This window comes from Myxocyprinus asiaticus, chromosome 14, assembly GCF_019703515.2.
Source record: "Myxocyprinus asiaticus isolate MX2 ecotype Aquarium Trade chromosome 14, UBuf_Myxa_2, whole genome shotgun sequence".
NCBI classification, from domain to species: domain Eukaryota; kingdom Metazoa; phylum Chordata; class Actinopteri; order Cypriniformes; family Catostomidae; genus Myxocyprinus; species Myxocyprinus asiaticus.
In genome coordinates, this window is record NC_059357.1 from 956,632 (window position 1) to 976,194 (window position 19,563).

The 19,563-nt window shown below is 38.0% G+C and overlaps 2 protein-coding genes across 2 annotated transcripts in view; one reads left to right on the forward strand and one right to left on the reverse strand.

The window, feature by feature from the left end:
- Nucleotides 1-19,563, reverse strand: part of LOC127451283 (nuclear factor 7, ovary-like) — a 140,044-nt gene that overhangs the window by 59,168 nt on the left and 61,313 nt on the right. The window lies entirely within an intron of this gene.
- On the forward strand, nucleotides 1,990-10,480 carry LOC127451288 (protein Tob2-like). The gene is made up of 2 exons (XM_051715859.1): nucleotides 1,990-2,185; nucleotides 7,159-10,480. Exon 2 carries the CDS (start codon nucleotides 7,457-7,459, stop codon nucleotides 8,639-8,641), a length of 1,185 nt encoding a protein of 394 aa, XP_051571819.1. The 5' UTR covers nucleotides 1,990-2,185; nucleotides 7,159-7,456; the 3' UTR covers nucleotides 8,642-10,480.

Here is a 19,563-nt window from a genome sequence, read left to right on the forward strand (position 1 = left end):
CTGTAAACGGAAAATGAAAACTGGCTCCAAAGCTTGGAATCAACTCTGCTCCTGGAATAAACAGCACTAAATGACAGATTATAAAATGAGTCTGACTGCTGCTAAATGATCATAATTTCTCGACTGATTGACCGGACTCTTTTGTCGTACGTCAGCCATCACTAAATCCGCTCCGTTTTATCATCTGTATGAAGCAATCGCACAAGCCCTTTAACACATCAGACAGCTGCTTTCCAGACCTATATAGTCTGTCAATATTTTACATTGGATTAAACTAATAATCAAGTAAAATGCCAAATCTGTGACAGAATTGAAAATAAAACACAATAGAACAATAGAATCTAAATTCTACACATGACTTGAGTTTACAGCCTGACAACAGCTACACGTGTGCTGCTGAATCACGACAGCGAATTACGTTTTACGGCTCTGACATCACACAATCAAAACATTCATTTTTTTTACATTTACAGACTCATTAAAGGCTTTTGTTGTATGCTGTAAATGTTCTAGCAATATACTTTAATGTAAAAACATAGAAGATAGAAAAGAAAAACATAGAACAAAGATATTATACTAGCCATGTGATATATTTCATATGTTCAAATTCAATATTTTGTTCTCTGATCAATAAATGCGCAGTCATACATCTCTAATAAACTATTTTATTATCAATCAGGAAGTCTCAAAATTATATTTTTAAATGATTTCAGATTGAGCTTGAGTACAAAACTCAGTTTAATGCATACATTCTCTCCTAGACTACTTAATTAAATAAGTTACAGTAATATTTAATACATAATAGAAATGTATATAAATAAAGGTGGAGTTTTTGCGTGCACTTTTCCTTTAATTAACTTTTTAAAAGTAACTTTCCCTTAAATATATTTATATTTTAATTTTATATATATATATATATATATATATATATATATATATATATATATATATATATATATATATATATATATATATATATATTAATACTTGTTTTTAATATTGCATCCGATTTGCAGTCCATGTTTTATGATTATTATTATTATTGTGTTTGGGCAAACTCTAGTCTGGTACTGGTATGTTGGCAGATAACTCACTTTTATATCAGTAGAGGGCAGTGCTTCAAAATAAATTCAGAATTAACACAATTTAATCTGTCAGAAAAAAATCTGTCCATTAATCTGTCAGATTTAGAACTGTGTAATAATGTCCATACACCAAATTCAGAGCAAAATCTGCATGTAAATAAAGACCAGACATTTTCAAGAAGAAAATGGTTTCAAAAAAATATATAAAAGAAAAATAATATTTCAATTATAATCATCAATAATAATAATAATAATAATAATAATAATAATAATAATAGTAATATTTCTTTAGTAAACGTAATATTATTTGTATTCTAAAATTAACTGTACATCTAAAATAAATAAATAAATAAATAAATAAAATAAAATCGCTTCATGTTGTTTTGAAACTCCATTTCCCATCATGCAGTTTTACACGCTTATCATTCGTCACTACGCCCCCTGCTGAGTGGACGCTCCAGTTGTCCAATGGGCAGCCGTTCCTTGTGTTTTGGAGCCAATAGCGACTCTGTTGCTATGACATCTTTTATTTTTAGCCTTCCGCAGCACACCCTAGCACGTGGGAATATTAATTCGCGAATTAAATTAGAGACTCAGTTAAGTAAAGATTCAACTACCGTAGCTGTGTTGTTAAAACCGAAATAAAAGATGTACTGTGAAACCCACTTATTACACATGATTATGTCTGTAACATTTTACTACTTTAAAAGTAAACATTGGTTCATTATTCACAATATCCATGTATGTGAAACAAGCTTTGTTTTAGCTTTCCTTTGCATGACAATGCATTTCATTTAAGAACATTTAATCAAACTTAACGACCGCTTATAAAGTAGTTCCAGTTGAGACGCGTCACAGCGCAGGGCGGAGCGAACGAGCGCTCCTGTATAAATGCGCGTGAAGTTTCCATGGGCGCGTGCGGGAGCGAGGGTGCGTCACACAATTTAATTAAACAGCAAAAAAATATTAAAATAAACATGAAAGTGCGTTTCAGTCAAGCGCACCGGTTCTCTGTGAAGGATTTCTTCAACTTTGCCACCATGCAATATTCTCGCTACTCATGCAATTAATGGGAATTATAAAAGCAAGCTTTTGGATCAGTAAGTAGCCTATTTAATTCACAATTAAATATAAACTTATTGCATTGGACAGCATGTTGCATTGACACATTTCTAGTCTTTGTTTTTGTTTTGAGTGAGAATGCATGAATACAGTCAGATGTTAGAATGATAATTGTTTATTTGAGTCATTTGCAAACATGCTCAGTTTTTGTGTTTGCATTTATATTTATGGGCATGATGAATGTGAGATGTCCTTGTTTTTAATGGTGTGTTAGGATGAGTAGAACAGGCCAAAGGTTTAGAAAAGCTGATTATTTATCAGTGTATAAAGTGTTCTACTATAGTTTTTGTCATGAGGGAATAGTTCAGCACTCATTTATCTACTTTGGTTTTGCATATTTAAATTACACATTTTAGTTACATTTTAAATGTATTTTTATTTATTTTTTATCATGCATGTGTTGGAAAACCTCTTAATAAACACACACGAACACACAAAGAGCAGCATCTTTATTTGTGTTTATATCGTCATGTAACTCCATCACTCATTGTTTGTAATGTGTTTAATAATAATAATAATAATAATACTGTGGTTGAGTTTTTAAGAGCCTTTTACAGACTGAACCTCTCATATATGAATAGAAAGCCATATGAAAAGATACTTCTAGTAATATTAGTCAGAATAATTCATGCAACAGTAATACTTGGAACAGTTTACTCACTATATATTTATTTACGAAGCTTTTGCGTGTAAAGATGATTTTGCTGTATTTCTAAATCTGCTCTTTTCTCTCTTTTAAACACAGTAAATGCATCTTATGTGCATAATGATGTTGCATTGCCATTTAATCAGTCCATGACATTGAGTGACATTGAATGCACGATATCATGTTTGAAATGGACAGTACTTGTTTAATGCATCAGATCATCCTGTTAATTAAATGGTATAAAAGAATATCGAGCAGATCAAACTTTGAATTCGTAAACATTTCCATTTAAGATTCACGAGTTTATATTATGAACGCGCTAAATTGCAGAAGTAAAATGGCAAGTTGTTTTCACACTTTACACTGTTGTTTTAATTGATGACGATTATTTATTAGCAAGTAATTGTGCTTAAATAATTGTGCTTTAATTAGTATTGTCCCGTCCTTATGTGATTTCTCTCTCTCTCTAATGCATCATTTAATTTCTGTTTTATTATATTTATCCGCAGTGACAGTCCTCGTATATCACTGTGTGCTGAGAGCTTTTGCGAAATGGCTTGTGTTAGAAACATGATAATGAGGGCAGAGAAAAATAAACAGCATTAAGATCAGTGTTTTGAAGAGGCGGAGGCGTCACATAAACATTTACACGCGTTGTGATGACGTCAAATATAGTGGCACGGTGCATGCTGGGAGTTGTAGTTTAGACAGGTCATCAACAACACCATTTTATCATTTCAACCATGAAGCATATCATTTTTTCTATAATAATAAATAGTGGTGTATACTATCCAGAACATTTGCGGAGGGGCTGAGGATAAATGGGAATTAGGATTGTTTGTTTTTGGAATTCTGTCTTCGTGCCACTGACGTTTTGAAAAGTATGCGCTGCACTTGAGGTTTTATCACAAGACTTTTTTTCCCAATTTGGAATGCCCAATTCCCACTACTTAGTAGGTCCTCATGGTGGTGCGGTTACTCACCTCAATCCGGGTGGTGGAGGACAAGTCTCAGTTGCCTCCTCTTCTGAGACCGTCAATCCGCGCATCTTATCACGTGACTCGTTGTGCATGACACCGTGGAGACTCACAGCATGTGGAGACTCATGCTACTCTCCGCGATCCACACACAACTTCCCACGCGCCCCATTGAGAGCGAGAACCACTGATCGTGACCACAAGGAGGTTACACCATGTGACTCTACCCTCCCTAGCAACCGGGCCAGTTTGGTTGCTTAGGAGACCTGGCTGGAGTCACTCAGCACGCCCTAGATTCGAACTCACGACTCCAGAGGTGATAGTCAGCGTCAGTACTCGCCGAGATACACAGGCCCCCTATCACAGGACTGTATAACTACTTTCTTGCAAGTGCTAGATTATCTAGATGACAACTTTTCTGTATTTGTTTTAGCTAGCCCTTTTGTTTTAGCTAACATGTTAACATAAACAAAACTAAACACAATTAATGCTGTGTTTATTAACATTAAAGCATAAGAATGTAACTTTGGGTGTTAAAATTAGTGGTCGACCAGTATATCACCGAGGACGATAAATTGGCCGATATTCTGACTTTAATTATCTGCATCAGCCGACTATTTTTTTTTGTTTGTTTGTTTTAATTATTTTTTTTAGGGTGCTGAAAGTAACCTGCTTTCATGTGAAGCGACTGAGACATGTAAACTACCAGTCACGGTTTGTTTTGATGTTACGTGCCATCGTGTTACTACAATAATAGACCAGTGTGCAACAGTGTCATTTAAACGGTCCGCATATCAGAGCCGCGGCAGACGTGTTTGAGCTCAATGTTAAAATGCTCGCCTGTTTCATTCTCTCTCTCTCTCTCCTCAACAGTTCCCTGTAACTTTACCTGTCTTGTCTAATGATAAAAAGGCAAATATCATATACAGTGTAGGAGCCATGTAATTTGTGTGATGTCTGTTTAAATTCTAAATGTCATGTGACTATGGGAACAATGTGCATATCATTGATTAGCCAGGTTTAAAACGCCTGTGGTTGTATGTGTAGTAAGGAGGAAGGTGGTGAGCTGGGAGCACGCATTTTTGTTGACCGTACAAATGGTTCAAGGTATCAAATGACTTAATAAAACTAATCATCTGAACTTATGTTTTTAAATGCAATGATCTTTTCATGTTGGATGATTATTAAATAAAAAGTGAAGATGCAAGCATTTTGGACTATCTTGATGACGAGTCACAGAAGTTAAATCCTTGTTTAGCCCCTCAGCGGCAAATTGTTTGTTTTTATTGAAGTCGCTGGAATATAGTCTGCAAATATGCTCATATCTCGTTTAAACAGATGTAATAAACCAACCTCACAAAATTGAGCAGATCCAGCATCCTGTGGAGCGCTCATTTATTTACCTCTAAAGCACATATTCTAACAGTCTCTCCTGTAACTTTTCTAATGATAAAAGGCAAATATCAATAAGACTTCTATTATATACTATTTGCAAATATGCAGATATCTTGTTTAAACAGATGTAATTCACAAACCTCACGAATATCCAGCGTTTTCTTCTCGTTGAGCGCTCATCTAATATCTTCCTCTGAAGCGCATATTCTATCAGCCAGAATCAAAAGTTCCTCTAATTCACAAATCATGACGGTCAGTCTGTGACAATCCAAGCAGGCGGTCCAGGCCACTTAAACTGTCAGGAGATTGTTGGTCATGCTGGATCCACACAAGCGCATGAGTGCAACTTCAAGGCTGCTTCTGAAACCAGGAAAATGCTGCCTCTGGAGGCTGTATATGGAGGTATGATGAAAATAAAGTGCTTTTCAAACTGTTCGGAGATCAGTTTCCTTAAGAGTTCCATTCATTCAAAACAGATGTCAGTTAAACCATTAACTGATTAGGCATCAAGTCAGCTGCCTACGTATTCGGATGCAGCCCAAGATAAAAGCGCTTTACATGTGCTGTAAGTGTCTTATTCACTATGCACTGTATGTACAATTGGTTTGATTTGATATTGAGTAAATGTGATTGCTAATGTGGATATGCCATCCATGGTTGCAGGACTACTGTGTGTACTGTTATTTCTTTCTTCCTAGTATATTAACAATTTCTTCATGTGCAAATAAATTACTAAAATTTGATGACTAAACAGAAATCAGAAGAAACCGCTATCTACCATTTTAAAATACAATATTATTTTTTAGTTTTGTGAAATGGAGTAAATGTAGTGCTAAATAAGAGTTTATAATTTTAGCAATTTTATGTTTGTTATTTACTATATTAAATTGTGTGATATATTGGCATTGTATCGGCCTACCGGCCACCCTGCTCTCTGGATATTGGCATCGGCCATTAAAAAAACCCATACTGGTCGACCACTAGTTAAAATACTTTCTTCTTTCCCACCTTAATATGCAGAGACAACTACAAGTAAGCAATTCATATGTTAATTTTCTCAAACTGTAAACTGTCTTTGTGGCACTCTGTATTATATCCTACCATTCGATGAGGGAAAAATTAGTCATGCAAATATTGTGAATTTGCATACAGGAGCCAGTGCAGGAGACTGATGTTTGTGAAGATGATCATTGGTAAAGAGAAAAAACTGATTTGAAAATGTTTGGAATTGAGAACGGTGACACTGTATATAGAATCATACATGGTCAGGATATATGCTTGTATGCAGCTTTAGTGCATTGAACAGATGAAACGTGCCTGTTTAACACTTCAAGAATATTGAATAAAAGCAAACTTTACTGTACATTTTCTTTAATGGTTTATTTAATCGTTAATTTCCCTTTTGGTCAAGATATGAGCTGCATCTATGCTGACACCACTTCTGTATTCTGCCGTTGAGCAATTTACCAAATACATGTGATTTGAATAAGACTCGTTCAAATGCTCACCTAGATTGTTAATGTTTTGCAGTGTAGCTGAATAATGCCCAGAAAACCTTAAACATGCACGGTCAGGACAACTGACAACCACTGAATGTTGAAGTTAAACTCGCCGCTGAGTTTTGCGCAGAGAGTCGGATTTGACCTGCATGCTGTCAGTTGACTAGCCCTGCTTTATCGCATAGAATTTGTTTTCTCTTTTTGACGTTTCCTTGCACTAGTTTGAGTGGGGAGAGTGTGTTGAAGTTTTCCGCTCTTAGCTCATGTAATCCTTAGTGCTTTAGCAAGCAGAACAGATGAGGGATTTCATGAAGATAATCATGGATTGGTACCTTGGCCTCCACATCTGCTGAAACATTCTCAATTGCAACGTATTTTGACCATGTTCTGTATTTCTATTCCATTTACATGAGTCTTTTGTTTTGGTTTTCCAGGGGCATTGGAGAAGTTGTATCTTGGAGAACTATTTCCACACTGCAAGCCCAGGCATCACATATGTCAAGGCTGATTCTGGTCGCTGGCCTGTTCAGATGGACTTCAAGCTGTTGATAGGGTGAAGATTTTTAAAGATCAACTGGTCTCTGACAATAATAAAGCAATTTTTGATCAAAGAACCAAAATCGGAGGCCCTTTCTTTTAAAATTGAAAACAAGCCAGAGACTATTGAAAACGTTCACCTTAAACTTTGCAAGAGATGTTGAGACTGTCATAGGCAAAATTCAAGACGTAATCATGCATCTGGAGGTTAAGGTTGCGTTGAACTTCATTGTCTCATACTTGTACAACAAGCTTCCGCGCCGGAGGGCAGATCTGTTTGGTGAGGAGTTAGAGCGTATACTAGTGTCCCGTTTTGAAGGACACTGGTATCCAGAGGTACCTTTACGTGGTTCTGCCTTCCGCTGCCTTAACCTGGGGGGTCATAGGGACCCGGTGGTGGAACTAGCAGCCAAGAGGAGCGGTCTGGACACCGAAGAAGTCCATGCTAATGTTCCCCCTGAGCTCAGCATTTGGATCGACCCTTATGAAGTGTCCTACCAGATTGGGGAGAAGGGTGCAGTGAAAGTTCTCTACATACAGGACTCGCCAGGTTTAGGGGGTGATAGTGAAATGTCTGATGGTGCGAGTGCACCCTATAAAGGAGACGTGGAGTTCGAGGAATTGAAAAGTATGGGCTTTAACCCAGAGGCTCAGGTGTTTGTGCCCATCGGTGGCCAGGTGTCGCCAGTCTTGCTACCGTCACACCCCAGCTCACCGACCCCAATCTCTACCTCATCTTGCCAGGGGCTGTTTGGTTATGCTGCCCCCAGCCCTCCCACCAATCTCAGTGCTCATTCCTCCAACCCTTCCACCCCGTCGCCACCCAGTGCAGCGCTCGTGTACCCACACCCTGCAGCTCCACCCAGCTCCTGCCCCGCCCCTCAGGTATTAACCTTCACCACAGCCAGCTTTGCCGCAACAAAATTTGGCTCTACGAAGATGAAGAAGAGCGGCAACTCTGGAAATTCTGCAGGTTCTGGTGTAGTTGTCACTCCGCAACAAAGGTCGATTACACGCTCCCCCAACAACATCTCCCCGCCAGGGCTGGTCAAGCACAAACCCCTTTCCATATCCATGCACTCCCTGGTTAACCCCATCCCTAGTCAACTGTCTCCCAATGCCAAAGAGTTTGTGTTTCCCACTTCCCAGAGGCCCCTCTACTTTGAAGCAGAAGTTCTGCCTATGACCCCACTCCAGGCTCTGCCCACACATGCCTCCTTTGATCCATTCTCCAGCCCACCACCAGGCCAGTCTGTGAGAATCATTGGTGGCACCGGTGGGATTTCCTTTATGGATAAACCTCCATTTGTGGAAGGGCTTGGAGGATACAATTTGCAGTATTCTGGCCAGGCTTTCCAGCCTGTTGTGTTGGCCAACTAAAGAGTCTCAGACTTGAAGATCCCAATGCTGAAACACTTTCCTTTTAGGACCTTTTTTCCCCTCCCCACAGATTATTGTTACTACTACCATAGTGAAAAATTATTACGACTACTTATTGAGTATTACTTGTGATTGTTGCTTTTCCATTTGTAATTTTTTGTTCCATGATGTTATTACTTTCTAAACTTTGAGTAACCAGCCTCCTGTTGCACAGGTGTTTGTTGTTTTCATTGATTCTTGATTGGGGTGTCCATTGCCCAAATCTTTGTCTCCATAATCTGATGCTCTATGCTTTCTAAATGCTAATGATTTGGCAGACTCTGGATAAAAGCTAATATTCTTTCAGGAGATTCTAGGAAGCTAGATGCGTATAAGGGAATAGTGCTGATGTTCAGAAAGATGATTCTGGAAAGAATGAATATTCTGTAAGGCTAAAATTACAGCCCCATTAACAGTCTGGTCACACCTAAGTGGTCATAATTAAGGATCTATGGTAATTTTATGACACGTTCTCCGAACCAATGCCAGTCACATGCTCTTGAGCTGATGATTAAGAGGGAGCTCATGCTTGCTGCATGCAGTTCGTTTGGGCTTTGAATGCACTTTTTTGTTAACCTTGAGACAGCTTTTCAGTGTGAATAAACGGAGCCAAATTCTAATGAAACCAACCAGTGTTTAAACCTGACATTTCTCACGTCATTGTGGTGCAGAGTTGGATTGAGGATTGATGTTCAACGTTTTCATTCTCACAAATCTTGTAAGTGAAGTTCAGAGGAAGGACACAAGGCAGAATGATTTATGGAGGGTTGTTTGCGAGTCTTATTGGTTTCCTTCTCTTATACATGCTGGTTCTTAATCGGCAGTGCATGAAGGTGACTGGGAGGTGCTGGAGATATTGATAAATGGCTGAATGTGACTTTGAAGGCATGGGACAAAACAAGGACTGAAGTGTTGATGCAGAGAGGATCAGATTAGCTTAACAGCACTGAGACCTGTTACATTGTTCTTTTTACTTTTAATCCAGAGGTTGTCAACTGTAGTATGGAGGAGATTCTACAGTGAAAATGGCACTTTTTTTTTTTTTTTCTTCTTTAAAGCAAGGACTTTGAATGTTATCTCATATTCTGACTACACTGGCTGTGTTTTGTGAAGTGCTTGTATGGTCTCTTTAGAGCACTAGGATTGAAGCTAGTATTCTAGAGTCTTCTTGTTGAAGGTAGGAGCCTGTTATGGTATCCACTATGACCTCACTTCCCCCTTGGCATTTGGTTTTATCCAGCCGTACGCACTAGACCTTTTGGAAGCTCTCAATGCCTCACTAGAAAAAAAAGATGCTAGATGCTAAAGGTCCTTTACTCTCCCTTTAATGGCCAATTATGTCTGAACTATAGCTTTGTAATGTACTGTAGTTTAAATATTGTATTAAAAATAAAAGTTTATAATGGGCTGGTGGTTGGGTGAGACCATATGTATGTCCTAACCTTGCTGTGATGTCCCTCCCAAACATTGAAATGTGAATGTCACTACATTTCAAATTATATTGATTTCATTTGGGGTGGGTGGGATTTGGATTTCTCTATAAATGCTATGACTGAGTGTATTTTTACATTTGTTTGTAGTTTATTTAAAATTTTTCTATTTTTTTTCCCCCTCTGTTTTTTCAAAAGAGTTATCTATGGTATTTGTAAAACAAATGAAGAGATATATACTATAATGACATGAATGTGTATATTTCTTATGTTTGAGATCTTTAGTTTCTTACGTGCTGAAGTTATTTTTTCAGAAATAACGATATGAATATAAATATATATGCAAGATGAAATGACTAATAAAATGTTTAACAATGTGTTGCATGTGTATCTTACCTTCAACAGAAATCTTTGAATTGAAGATTGGTCATTTTATGGCTGTTGTTTTTTAGGTCATTGGAGAATGTTTGTTTATGGTTGATGAGCTTGAGAAATGTTCAGTTTTTCAGTAGGAAATGGAAGTGTCCTGAACATTGTGTACGAAACTCTCGGCACTCAATGTTCAACCCCATCCTAACAAACGCTGCCAGTTGTTCTTCTGCAGCCAGTGTAGGACTATTGTACATTTACAAAACACTAGTAATCCTTAAAACACATTGCTTAAATTTCCAATTGGATTTTTTATTTTTTTTCCCCGCATTATTTGGAACCAATCCATTTCTTCAGTGGTGGAAAGAGTACTGATTTTTATTACTTAAGTAAAAGTACTGCTACTGAAGAAATAATTAACTTGAGTACAAGTAGAAGTACTGAGAAATATTATGACTCAAGTAATTACGTTACGAGTTACTTTATGAAAATTATATATAGTATATACGCTTCCATTTTTAGAACACAAAGACATTTTTGTTCTTGAAAGAAATTGATGATTCACTAAGGATGCATTAAATTGATCAAAAATACTGTCAAAATCATTAATTGCTAAATATTATTATGGTTTGAAATAATTTTGCATATTTTTTTCTTTACCCGTGATGGCAAACATATACTGTGTCACCTATTCCTTACAAAAGCATTCTAAAGTGCTAATTTGGTACTTAAGAAAATGTTCTTATTATTAGAACAATTGAAAATGGTTGCGCTACTATTGCGGAAATCACAATACAGTGGGGTTTTTCCCCATTTGCAGAGGTATTGATATCTTACAAGTTGTTTTACACTTCCAAGTAACATTTTAGTTTTAAAAATAGGCAAATAGAAACACATTTCTCCTGAAATTCTATTTTCTCCTAAAGTCTATTGATTTAGAGAGATGAAGGCTATTCCATGCATTACTGTTTTGAAAAAATAATCTCTTACCAGGATAGAGAGGGAAGTGGACAGCCAGATGCACAACAAAAAGACAAAATCACAGTCTCTAATTTGAGAAACAGACTCCTCACAGGTCTTAAACTAGCAGCTTCTTAATACCAAAGACCTGCATTGCTGCAAGAGGATTGTTGGACAAACAAACGTTTTAAGAATACATTTATTTAAATAGAAATAGCCATTTGTAACATTATAAATGTCTCTTAATCATCTCTAAACTACATAATGTGCATTGTGACTGAAACACATTCTTATTTCAGGTTTATTCTCATTCACAGATGTCCAAGTATTTTGGCTATTAAGTTAACATACTGTACAAAACTAATATAATGCAATATCACAGAGGAAATGTATCCTTTATGATATTGCAGAAATTATCCAGATATGGAATGAGATTATTAAGCAAACTGTTATCAACTGCTACAACTGAATAAAATAAGACAAAAATAAACATTTCACACAGTGTTTAGTGAGAGATATGATTGATTCAAACACTAATAATGGTTGTTCTGTATATGTATTATTGTATTACAGTAATAATAATAAAGTCTTAATTATCATTATGGTTATTTAACATATTGAGATATTATTATTCAGTAAATTGTAGCATTTGGTTACATTATGTTTTGTGATTTCTCATACCTTCTTTATATAACATCCATCCCTTACACACTTTTGGCCTCTAGCGGGTGAGACAGGGCAGGGTAATACAGTACAGCACCATGAGCGAGATCATTACCCTCTAGCAGGGGTGTAGATTCCAGGGGGGATGGGGGGGAGGTAACCCCCACCAACAATCAAAACAAGCAAGTACAACCCCCCCCAATATTTATACAATGATCAGTGGAAACATGTACATTTTTCACACTGTAACCCCCACCAATGTTCAAGCCAAATCTACGCCCTTGCCCGCTAGGACAGTTTATTTTGAACAAGAGGGGCGAATGGTTACAGAATTTAACGCTGGAGTACAATACTGAACTGATGCGGATTGATAGAAGCGGAGAGCCCGTCTGTGCGCATGATGGTGTGAGGAACCGGACGGAGGGAAAACAGTCATGTTCAGTGGTCAAAAGAAGATTGCAATGTATGTAATTGTAACTATATCAGATATTATTAATAAAACACGGGAACTCGTTGCGTGGCCATTTTTTACCCCCATATTTTGAATTTTGGGGATATTTTTGTCAATTTCTGTGGCATTTTTGCCCCGAGTCCCTGTTAATTTCCGACACTATTGGCATTGTATCTTTTTAAGGTATATAAAAAGTTTGTTTTAGACTTATAGTAGCAAGTAAATAAGATATCCCCACATATATGTCAAACTACATTGTGTTCATGTTTGACACAGTTAAAACATTGACAAATGAAGTTTGATCAGTGGTTAAACGTGTTCAGACGGTTCCCTCATACCTGAATGAACGGCTCTTTATATGCAGAAAATCACAGTATTACAGTTCTTGTATAGTGACGGGGCAGAAAGTGTTGGAGAAGCGAGAGAAGAGAGGACACCGGCAGCAGTTTATGCCGCGCACAACATGTTTTAGTTTATAAACAGATTTAGCACTCATAACTTTCTTCCCAAATATTCAGAAAAAATATATATTGTTTTTGTACTTTGTGATGAATAGTGAAGTTGAATACGTTAATCATCTCAAGTAAAAGTAAAATTACTATTATTTATTTATACTTAAAGTAGAAAAAATGTACTCAAGTACTGTAATGAGAGTAGTTGTAATCCGTTACTTTCCACCTCCTGCTTTGTATTTTTTAACAAGGTTAGCTATCTGTACTCAAGACCGGGAACTGTGCTGGTGGAATGACTAGATAACATTTCTTTGTAGGATATTAAAAGATAAATCTGTCTTTTTATTGTACAGTTTTGAAAAATGAGAAGCAGCTCTGTTTTATCACAGCAGGTCATGGTTTTAGTGTTTTGACACTCTGAGCTCCAAATTAAAGCATTTCAACGTGGCAAAATCTTGAGACACGTGTTGTTACTATGGTTACTTTACTGCTGCTCTTATGCAGTATCATTCAGCTGCAGGGAAACACTGAACAGACTTCTGCTGTCTGAGGGGGCGTGTCTTCTGCTGTCTGAGGGGGCGTGTCTTCTGCTTTCAGAGGGGCGTGTCCCTCCTTTTCTTTACTGGAACACAGATTTGTGCTTTTTTTTTAAAGAAAAGGAGGAACGAGTCGAAATTAATGTTTGTGGTAATCAACATTATTCCACAAATGCTGTTGATTAATGTTTACTTGTACTGATCCCAGTGTATTCCTTTAAATAAATGTGTATTATTCATTCATATGACCACATTTGCATCATTTTGTCACAGATTTCGGAATGAAAGCCAAATCTGAGTGATCTAAACATAACTAAAAAAAATAACTAAAGCTATTTATTTTTCTCTCATCATTTCACGAGAAAGAGACTTTCATACTATGAAGTTTTGAAGGGGAATCTAGTCATCTTTTATTACAGGGACCCTTTTATATTAAAGTTCAATCGAAATTCTGGCATCACTTACTCACCCTCATGTTGTTCCAAACCTGTACGACTTAGGGATTGTTAAAAAGCAGAATGTTAGCCTCAATCACCATTCACTTACATTGTATGAAAAAAAAAAGATGCTCTCAAAGCACTTTATATAGTATTGGGGGAACCTCCTCAACCACCACCAGTGTGCAGCAAACACCTGGATGATGCAACAGCAGCCATAGTGCACCAGAATGCTCACCACACACCATATACACACCTATACTGTGCTTTTTTTTTTACAGTATAGTGTCCCCATCACTATACTGGGGCATTAGGACCCACACAGACTGCATGGTGAGCACCCCCTGCTGGACACCCTAATAACTCTTCCAGCAGCAACCTTCGTTTTCCCAGGAGGTCCCCTATCCAGGAACTGGCCAAGCTCAACCCTGCTTAGCTTCAGTGGGCAACCAGGCGAGAGCTGCAGGGTGATATGGCTGCTGACGAATCCTAAACTCTTAATTCTAAACTGTTGCTACGGGAATCCTGGGCATTTCCAGGACCAATGCCAGCTGGTGGAGGTGGGGGCATTTGTTCGAATTCCTGACGTGCCACAGGCCACCCCTGATCGAGCTGGGATGTACCGGATACCGGTGAGTATCCAAGGGGGTACATATCAAGCCTTGGTGGATTCAGGCTGTAATCAAACCTCAATTCATCAATGCTTGGTTCAAGGCAGGGCTTTGGATGCAGGATGCCGGATGAGGGTGAGGTGTGTGCATGGGGATATTCATGATTACCCCTTAGTGTCCGTCATTATTCTATACAAAGGGCAAAAGCATAGAACAGAGGCGGAGGTTAGTCTCTACCTCATCCATCCACAAACTGTGATTGGCCATTTCACAAGTCGGAGACGGGCCTTCGATAAAACCAGGTAGAACCTGGGGCACGTTCAGCCCCGACAAAACGTAGCAAAACGTTTATTTAAACGGAAATGGTGGTGCATTGAACACCCTGTTGTGTTACGCAAGCATTGCAACTATGGCAGCTGAGAAGGCCATTCTTTGCGTTATTTTCGAAGAATTTTCAGAGCCTGATGAAATCGGTTTAAATACGTGTTTAATACTACAAAATATGCTCGATGTTACAGTCACTGCTGTTGCCATCCAGAATTGCAGAGAACATCCCAATCGAGTGAAGGGATATGTGGAAACTGTGGTTCCTAATTATGGTGATCCAACATTTGCCTCGAATTTCAGGATGACAAGTTAAACATTTCTTCTGATGTCTTCAGTTGTTGCATACACCAACCTGCAGTTGACACACTTGTAAAGGACTTTAGTTGGATCCATTGTGCGCACTGCCTTTTTAATACGGCAGGGTTTATATGCACGTCACTGCTGATTGGGTAACACCTCTGATACACCCACCAAACGAGAGAAAACTTACCTCAAATCCCGTTTCACATCGTTTTGAGGAAACGTCGTTCAACCTGGAAACCGTAGCAAAACGGTGCACACCGGTCACATGGTTATCAGTGAAATTGAGAAGCGATCTCAACACATTGATGATCAAACTGACAACATAAACACACGAGCACATTGCGGTCTTTGCTTACGAAGAGTCTGTAGCCGTTGAAAAATGAGTGAGGAAATGATAACTATATTTTAATGTTTTGAATCACAATACACTGAATATAAAGGGAAAAAACACTGACTTGTGCTGTGCATCCCAAAATAACTGCATTCAAAAATATAAATAAACTCCAGAGGCATCCGAAGCATTGCATTCATTAGTGATCACCTCAGATATTCAGGCATGAAATGTCTCGAACACAACCGCCGTTATTCCTCCTCATTCCGTAACCAAGGAAGTTTGGGTTAAGGAACGATAGTTTAAAAAAAAAATGTATTCCCTTTTCTCCCCAGTTTGAAATGCCCAATTCCCACTACTTAGTAGGTCCTCATGGTGGCGCGGTTACTCACCTCAATCCGGGTGGCGGAGGACAAGTCTCAGTTGCCTCCGCTTCTGAGACCGTCAATCCGTGCATCTTATCACGACTCGTTGTGCATGACACCGCGGAGACTCACAGCATGTGGAGGCTCATGCTACGCACAACTTACCACACGCCCCATTGAGAGCGAGAACCACTAATCACGACCACGAGGAGGTTACCCCATGTGACTCTACCCTCCCTAGCAACCGGGCCAATTTAGTTGCTTAGGAGACCTGGCTGGAGTCACTCAGCGCACCCTGGATTCGAACTCACGACTCCAGAGGTGATTGTCAGCGTCAATACTCGCTGAGATACCCAGGACCACAGGAATGATAGTTTTGAAGGAAAAAGAGACAAAATTACACCTTGCCATCTTCACCAACATGTGATTGATGCTTCGTTCAACTCTACGCGAGGTTGTGGTATTTATAAGAAAGGGGCGGGGTTTAAGTAGACTAAATGATTGGAGAAGTCCTGCATACGTCACCAGAGAGAAGTCTGTCGTTTCACCGGAAGATTGAGTCATTACATTTTGATTAAAGATTACAAGGTCAAAAGAGAGAAAAAAAAAACATATGCATGGATGAATCGTTCACAATAAGATCAATAACATGCATTTAGAAAATAGATGGGGTGAATTTTCATTTCATGCCGACTTTAAATCGGAGCGGAAAGCAGTTTCAGGAAATTATAGTTATTTGTGTGGACTCGGGGGAAACACTGTGAACAGTCATCCGAAATGAAATATGGCTTCATTGGCTTGAACGTGCACTGTAGATCGTGCTGCATGTCATGTGATCCTCGAGACCACAATGCTGAAGTGCACACGTGAAGAGGTTTTGAAGAAATCGGAAGAGGGACCATTTCACTATAAACAAAGTTTATACTGCAAACATTGTACAACATGACAAAAAGCAATACAATCATCCATCCCGTTAGAAGTCCCGTGCCTGAACTCTCCCACTGAATTTTCTCCATGTTCACCTGCTATCTGCCTGCAGTGATTTTCTTCCCAACCACTCCTGTTCCCTCAACCCCACATTTGTTTTCTACACAGGGTGAAAGCCATACAAATACATTTACATTTATGCCTTTGGCTGATGCTTTTATCCAAAGCAACTTACAGTGCCCTGAGGCAGTGCAACTTACAGGGACAATCCCCCTGGAGCAACCTGGAGTTAAGTGACTTGCTCAAGGACACAATGGTGATGGCTGTGGGGATTGAACCAGCAACCTTCTGCTTACCAGTTCTGTGCTTTAGTCTACTACACCACCACCACCTCTCCACTCCACTCCAAATAGACAAGTGTACACATGTAAGAACCTTTTATTTTTCTGTTAATGCAATTATCAGATGACGCGTGACATGATGCCCATCTGACTTGCCTGAGGTTGGTTTCTTAACACTAAATTGACCATTTTCTTGTCCGAGTTACACTTGATGACAGTGTGCCCACACTTTGCTCTGCCATTCTTCTAAAGCCCAATTGACCACCTGCTTGCTCTAAATATTGTATAATTTGATGCACGTGCTGTGTGCTGTGTGTAGCAAGGAATTCTGGGCCCCTTACCTATTAAAATAATACAGTTTCAAATTTGTTGTGGGCCCCCCTGGACCTTTGGGCCCCTAGAATCATTACCACCTTTCAAATTAAGTAAGTTGTTTTTAAAGCACTGTTTATTCAATCTAATTGCCTTTGGCCATCCCAATATATGGCTAAATTGAGTAGCCTACACAAAACTAAAATCCATGCTCATTCTATATATGTAGGCCTATGGTAACAGTAATAAATATCTTCTTTATTGTCTCAAAATAAAACAATAGCCTACTTGATAGTATTACGTCAAGCCACGGTAGCGTCATCTCTTCCACTCCAAAACTCCACAAAATTACACAGAACTGCTGTGTGTTCACGTTATCAGTGTCCATGACATTTATGCAGTTTAAAGAGACAATATACTGAAAAAATACCATATGTAAAAAATAAATGCTTTTTGGAGTATTAACATAACATTTAATAACAGTTAATCAATTATTTAGGTAAGGAACACTGTAGGTAAGTTTTAATTGACTATTAATTTTTTTTGAATATGTACATATCTTCTTCTTATTAGTATTAATATCAGGGACGAGTTACGCTTCATGCCACCCTTGTATGAGTCTGTGCCCCACATGGGCCACCCCAGTCAAAAAAATCTGGACACGCCACTGATTAACGTTAAATGCATTAATCTAATAAACCAACAATACCATGATTTATAAACATCAATGTCATCATTTTTGTCACATTCAAACTGGGGAAAATGTTGTTAATTGTCATGAAAAATAATCACATGGCAGAATATCTTGGGGGACGGTCATTTTATAAGGAATAACATTTTCCATGATTTTTTAAAGATTAACGTCCTCATTTGAAGGTCAACTTCACCCTCTAGGGTATCTCCATAAATCAAAAAAAAAAAAAATTTCAAATCTATCCTTATTTTTTATTATTTTAATCTTTATCACATTAATGCTAACCAGCATTACATTAATCCTTTAATTACTGGCAAGATTTTACTGATGAATTGTACACAATAAGACCAGGTATGTGTATTAAGACATTAATAGGGTCGATTTTTAACTGATAATGAATTTAACCCTTGTGCGTCAATAAAAACAAAGTTACTCTGATGTCCTTAGAGGACAAAAATGTCCGCATCAAAAAACTGCCACAATAATATTATATATTAATATTATTTTCCACTTTCAGTGAATTAGTTTTTTTTAATCAAAATCAGTCCTGATCATAACTACCAAATATTCATTAATTTTCAGGATTTTAACCCTTTAAATGCCAGTTTGTTTACATAATGCCACTGTTGTTTTACACACACACACACACTTCTCAATACACACATACACAACACTCTGACATCCATACCAACACACACACACACACTCTGACATCCATACCAACACACGCACACAATTTTATCTGCATCATTTATTCAGTTGTCCTGCAGTGCTCTATAATACAGCAAACAGAGAATAGGGGAAAAGCTTGTATTTGCTCCATAGGCTAAACATGAGATAAATGGCGCCATCTGGTGTAAAATATTAAAAATGTAAATGTTGAAGCCAGGGCTCCAGAATGAAAGCATAATATCATATAATTCATGATTTTATGCTTTAATGGCACTGGGATCAAATATTGCAGTTTTAATGGGTTTCAATGGGGACATTTTTGTCCTGAAGGTCCTGAGTGTAACTATTTTGTGTACACAGTGTATTATAGATGTATTATAGGAACTGAGGTTGAAATATCAAAATTCCCCCAAAAATACACACCTCTGGCAAAATGTATGCCGTTGACATTAACACAGCCAAAATGAAAAATAAAAAAGACAAAAATGTCCCGAAGGTCGCACAAGGGTTAAACATTTCATTCTGGACGTCTCTTTGTTGCATTGTGTTTCTCTTCAGACACATTCAGATCTCTCCTTTTGAAGCAGATGTTATGTAACGACGCTCTTGAGAGTTCTGCTTTTTGTTACGCAATCTCACACACACACTGAGATTCATAATGAACCTCCAGATCCAGAGGACGACATGTGTGTGTAACTGAGG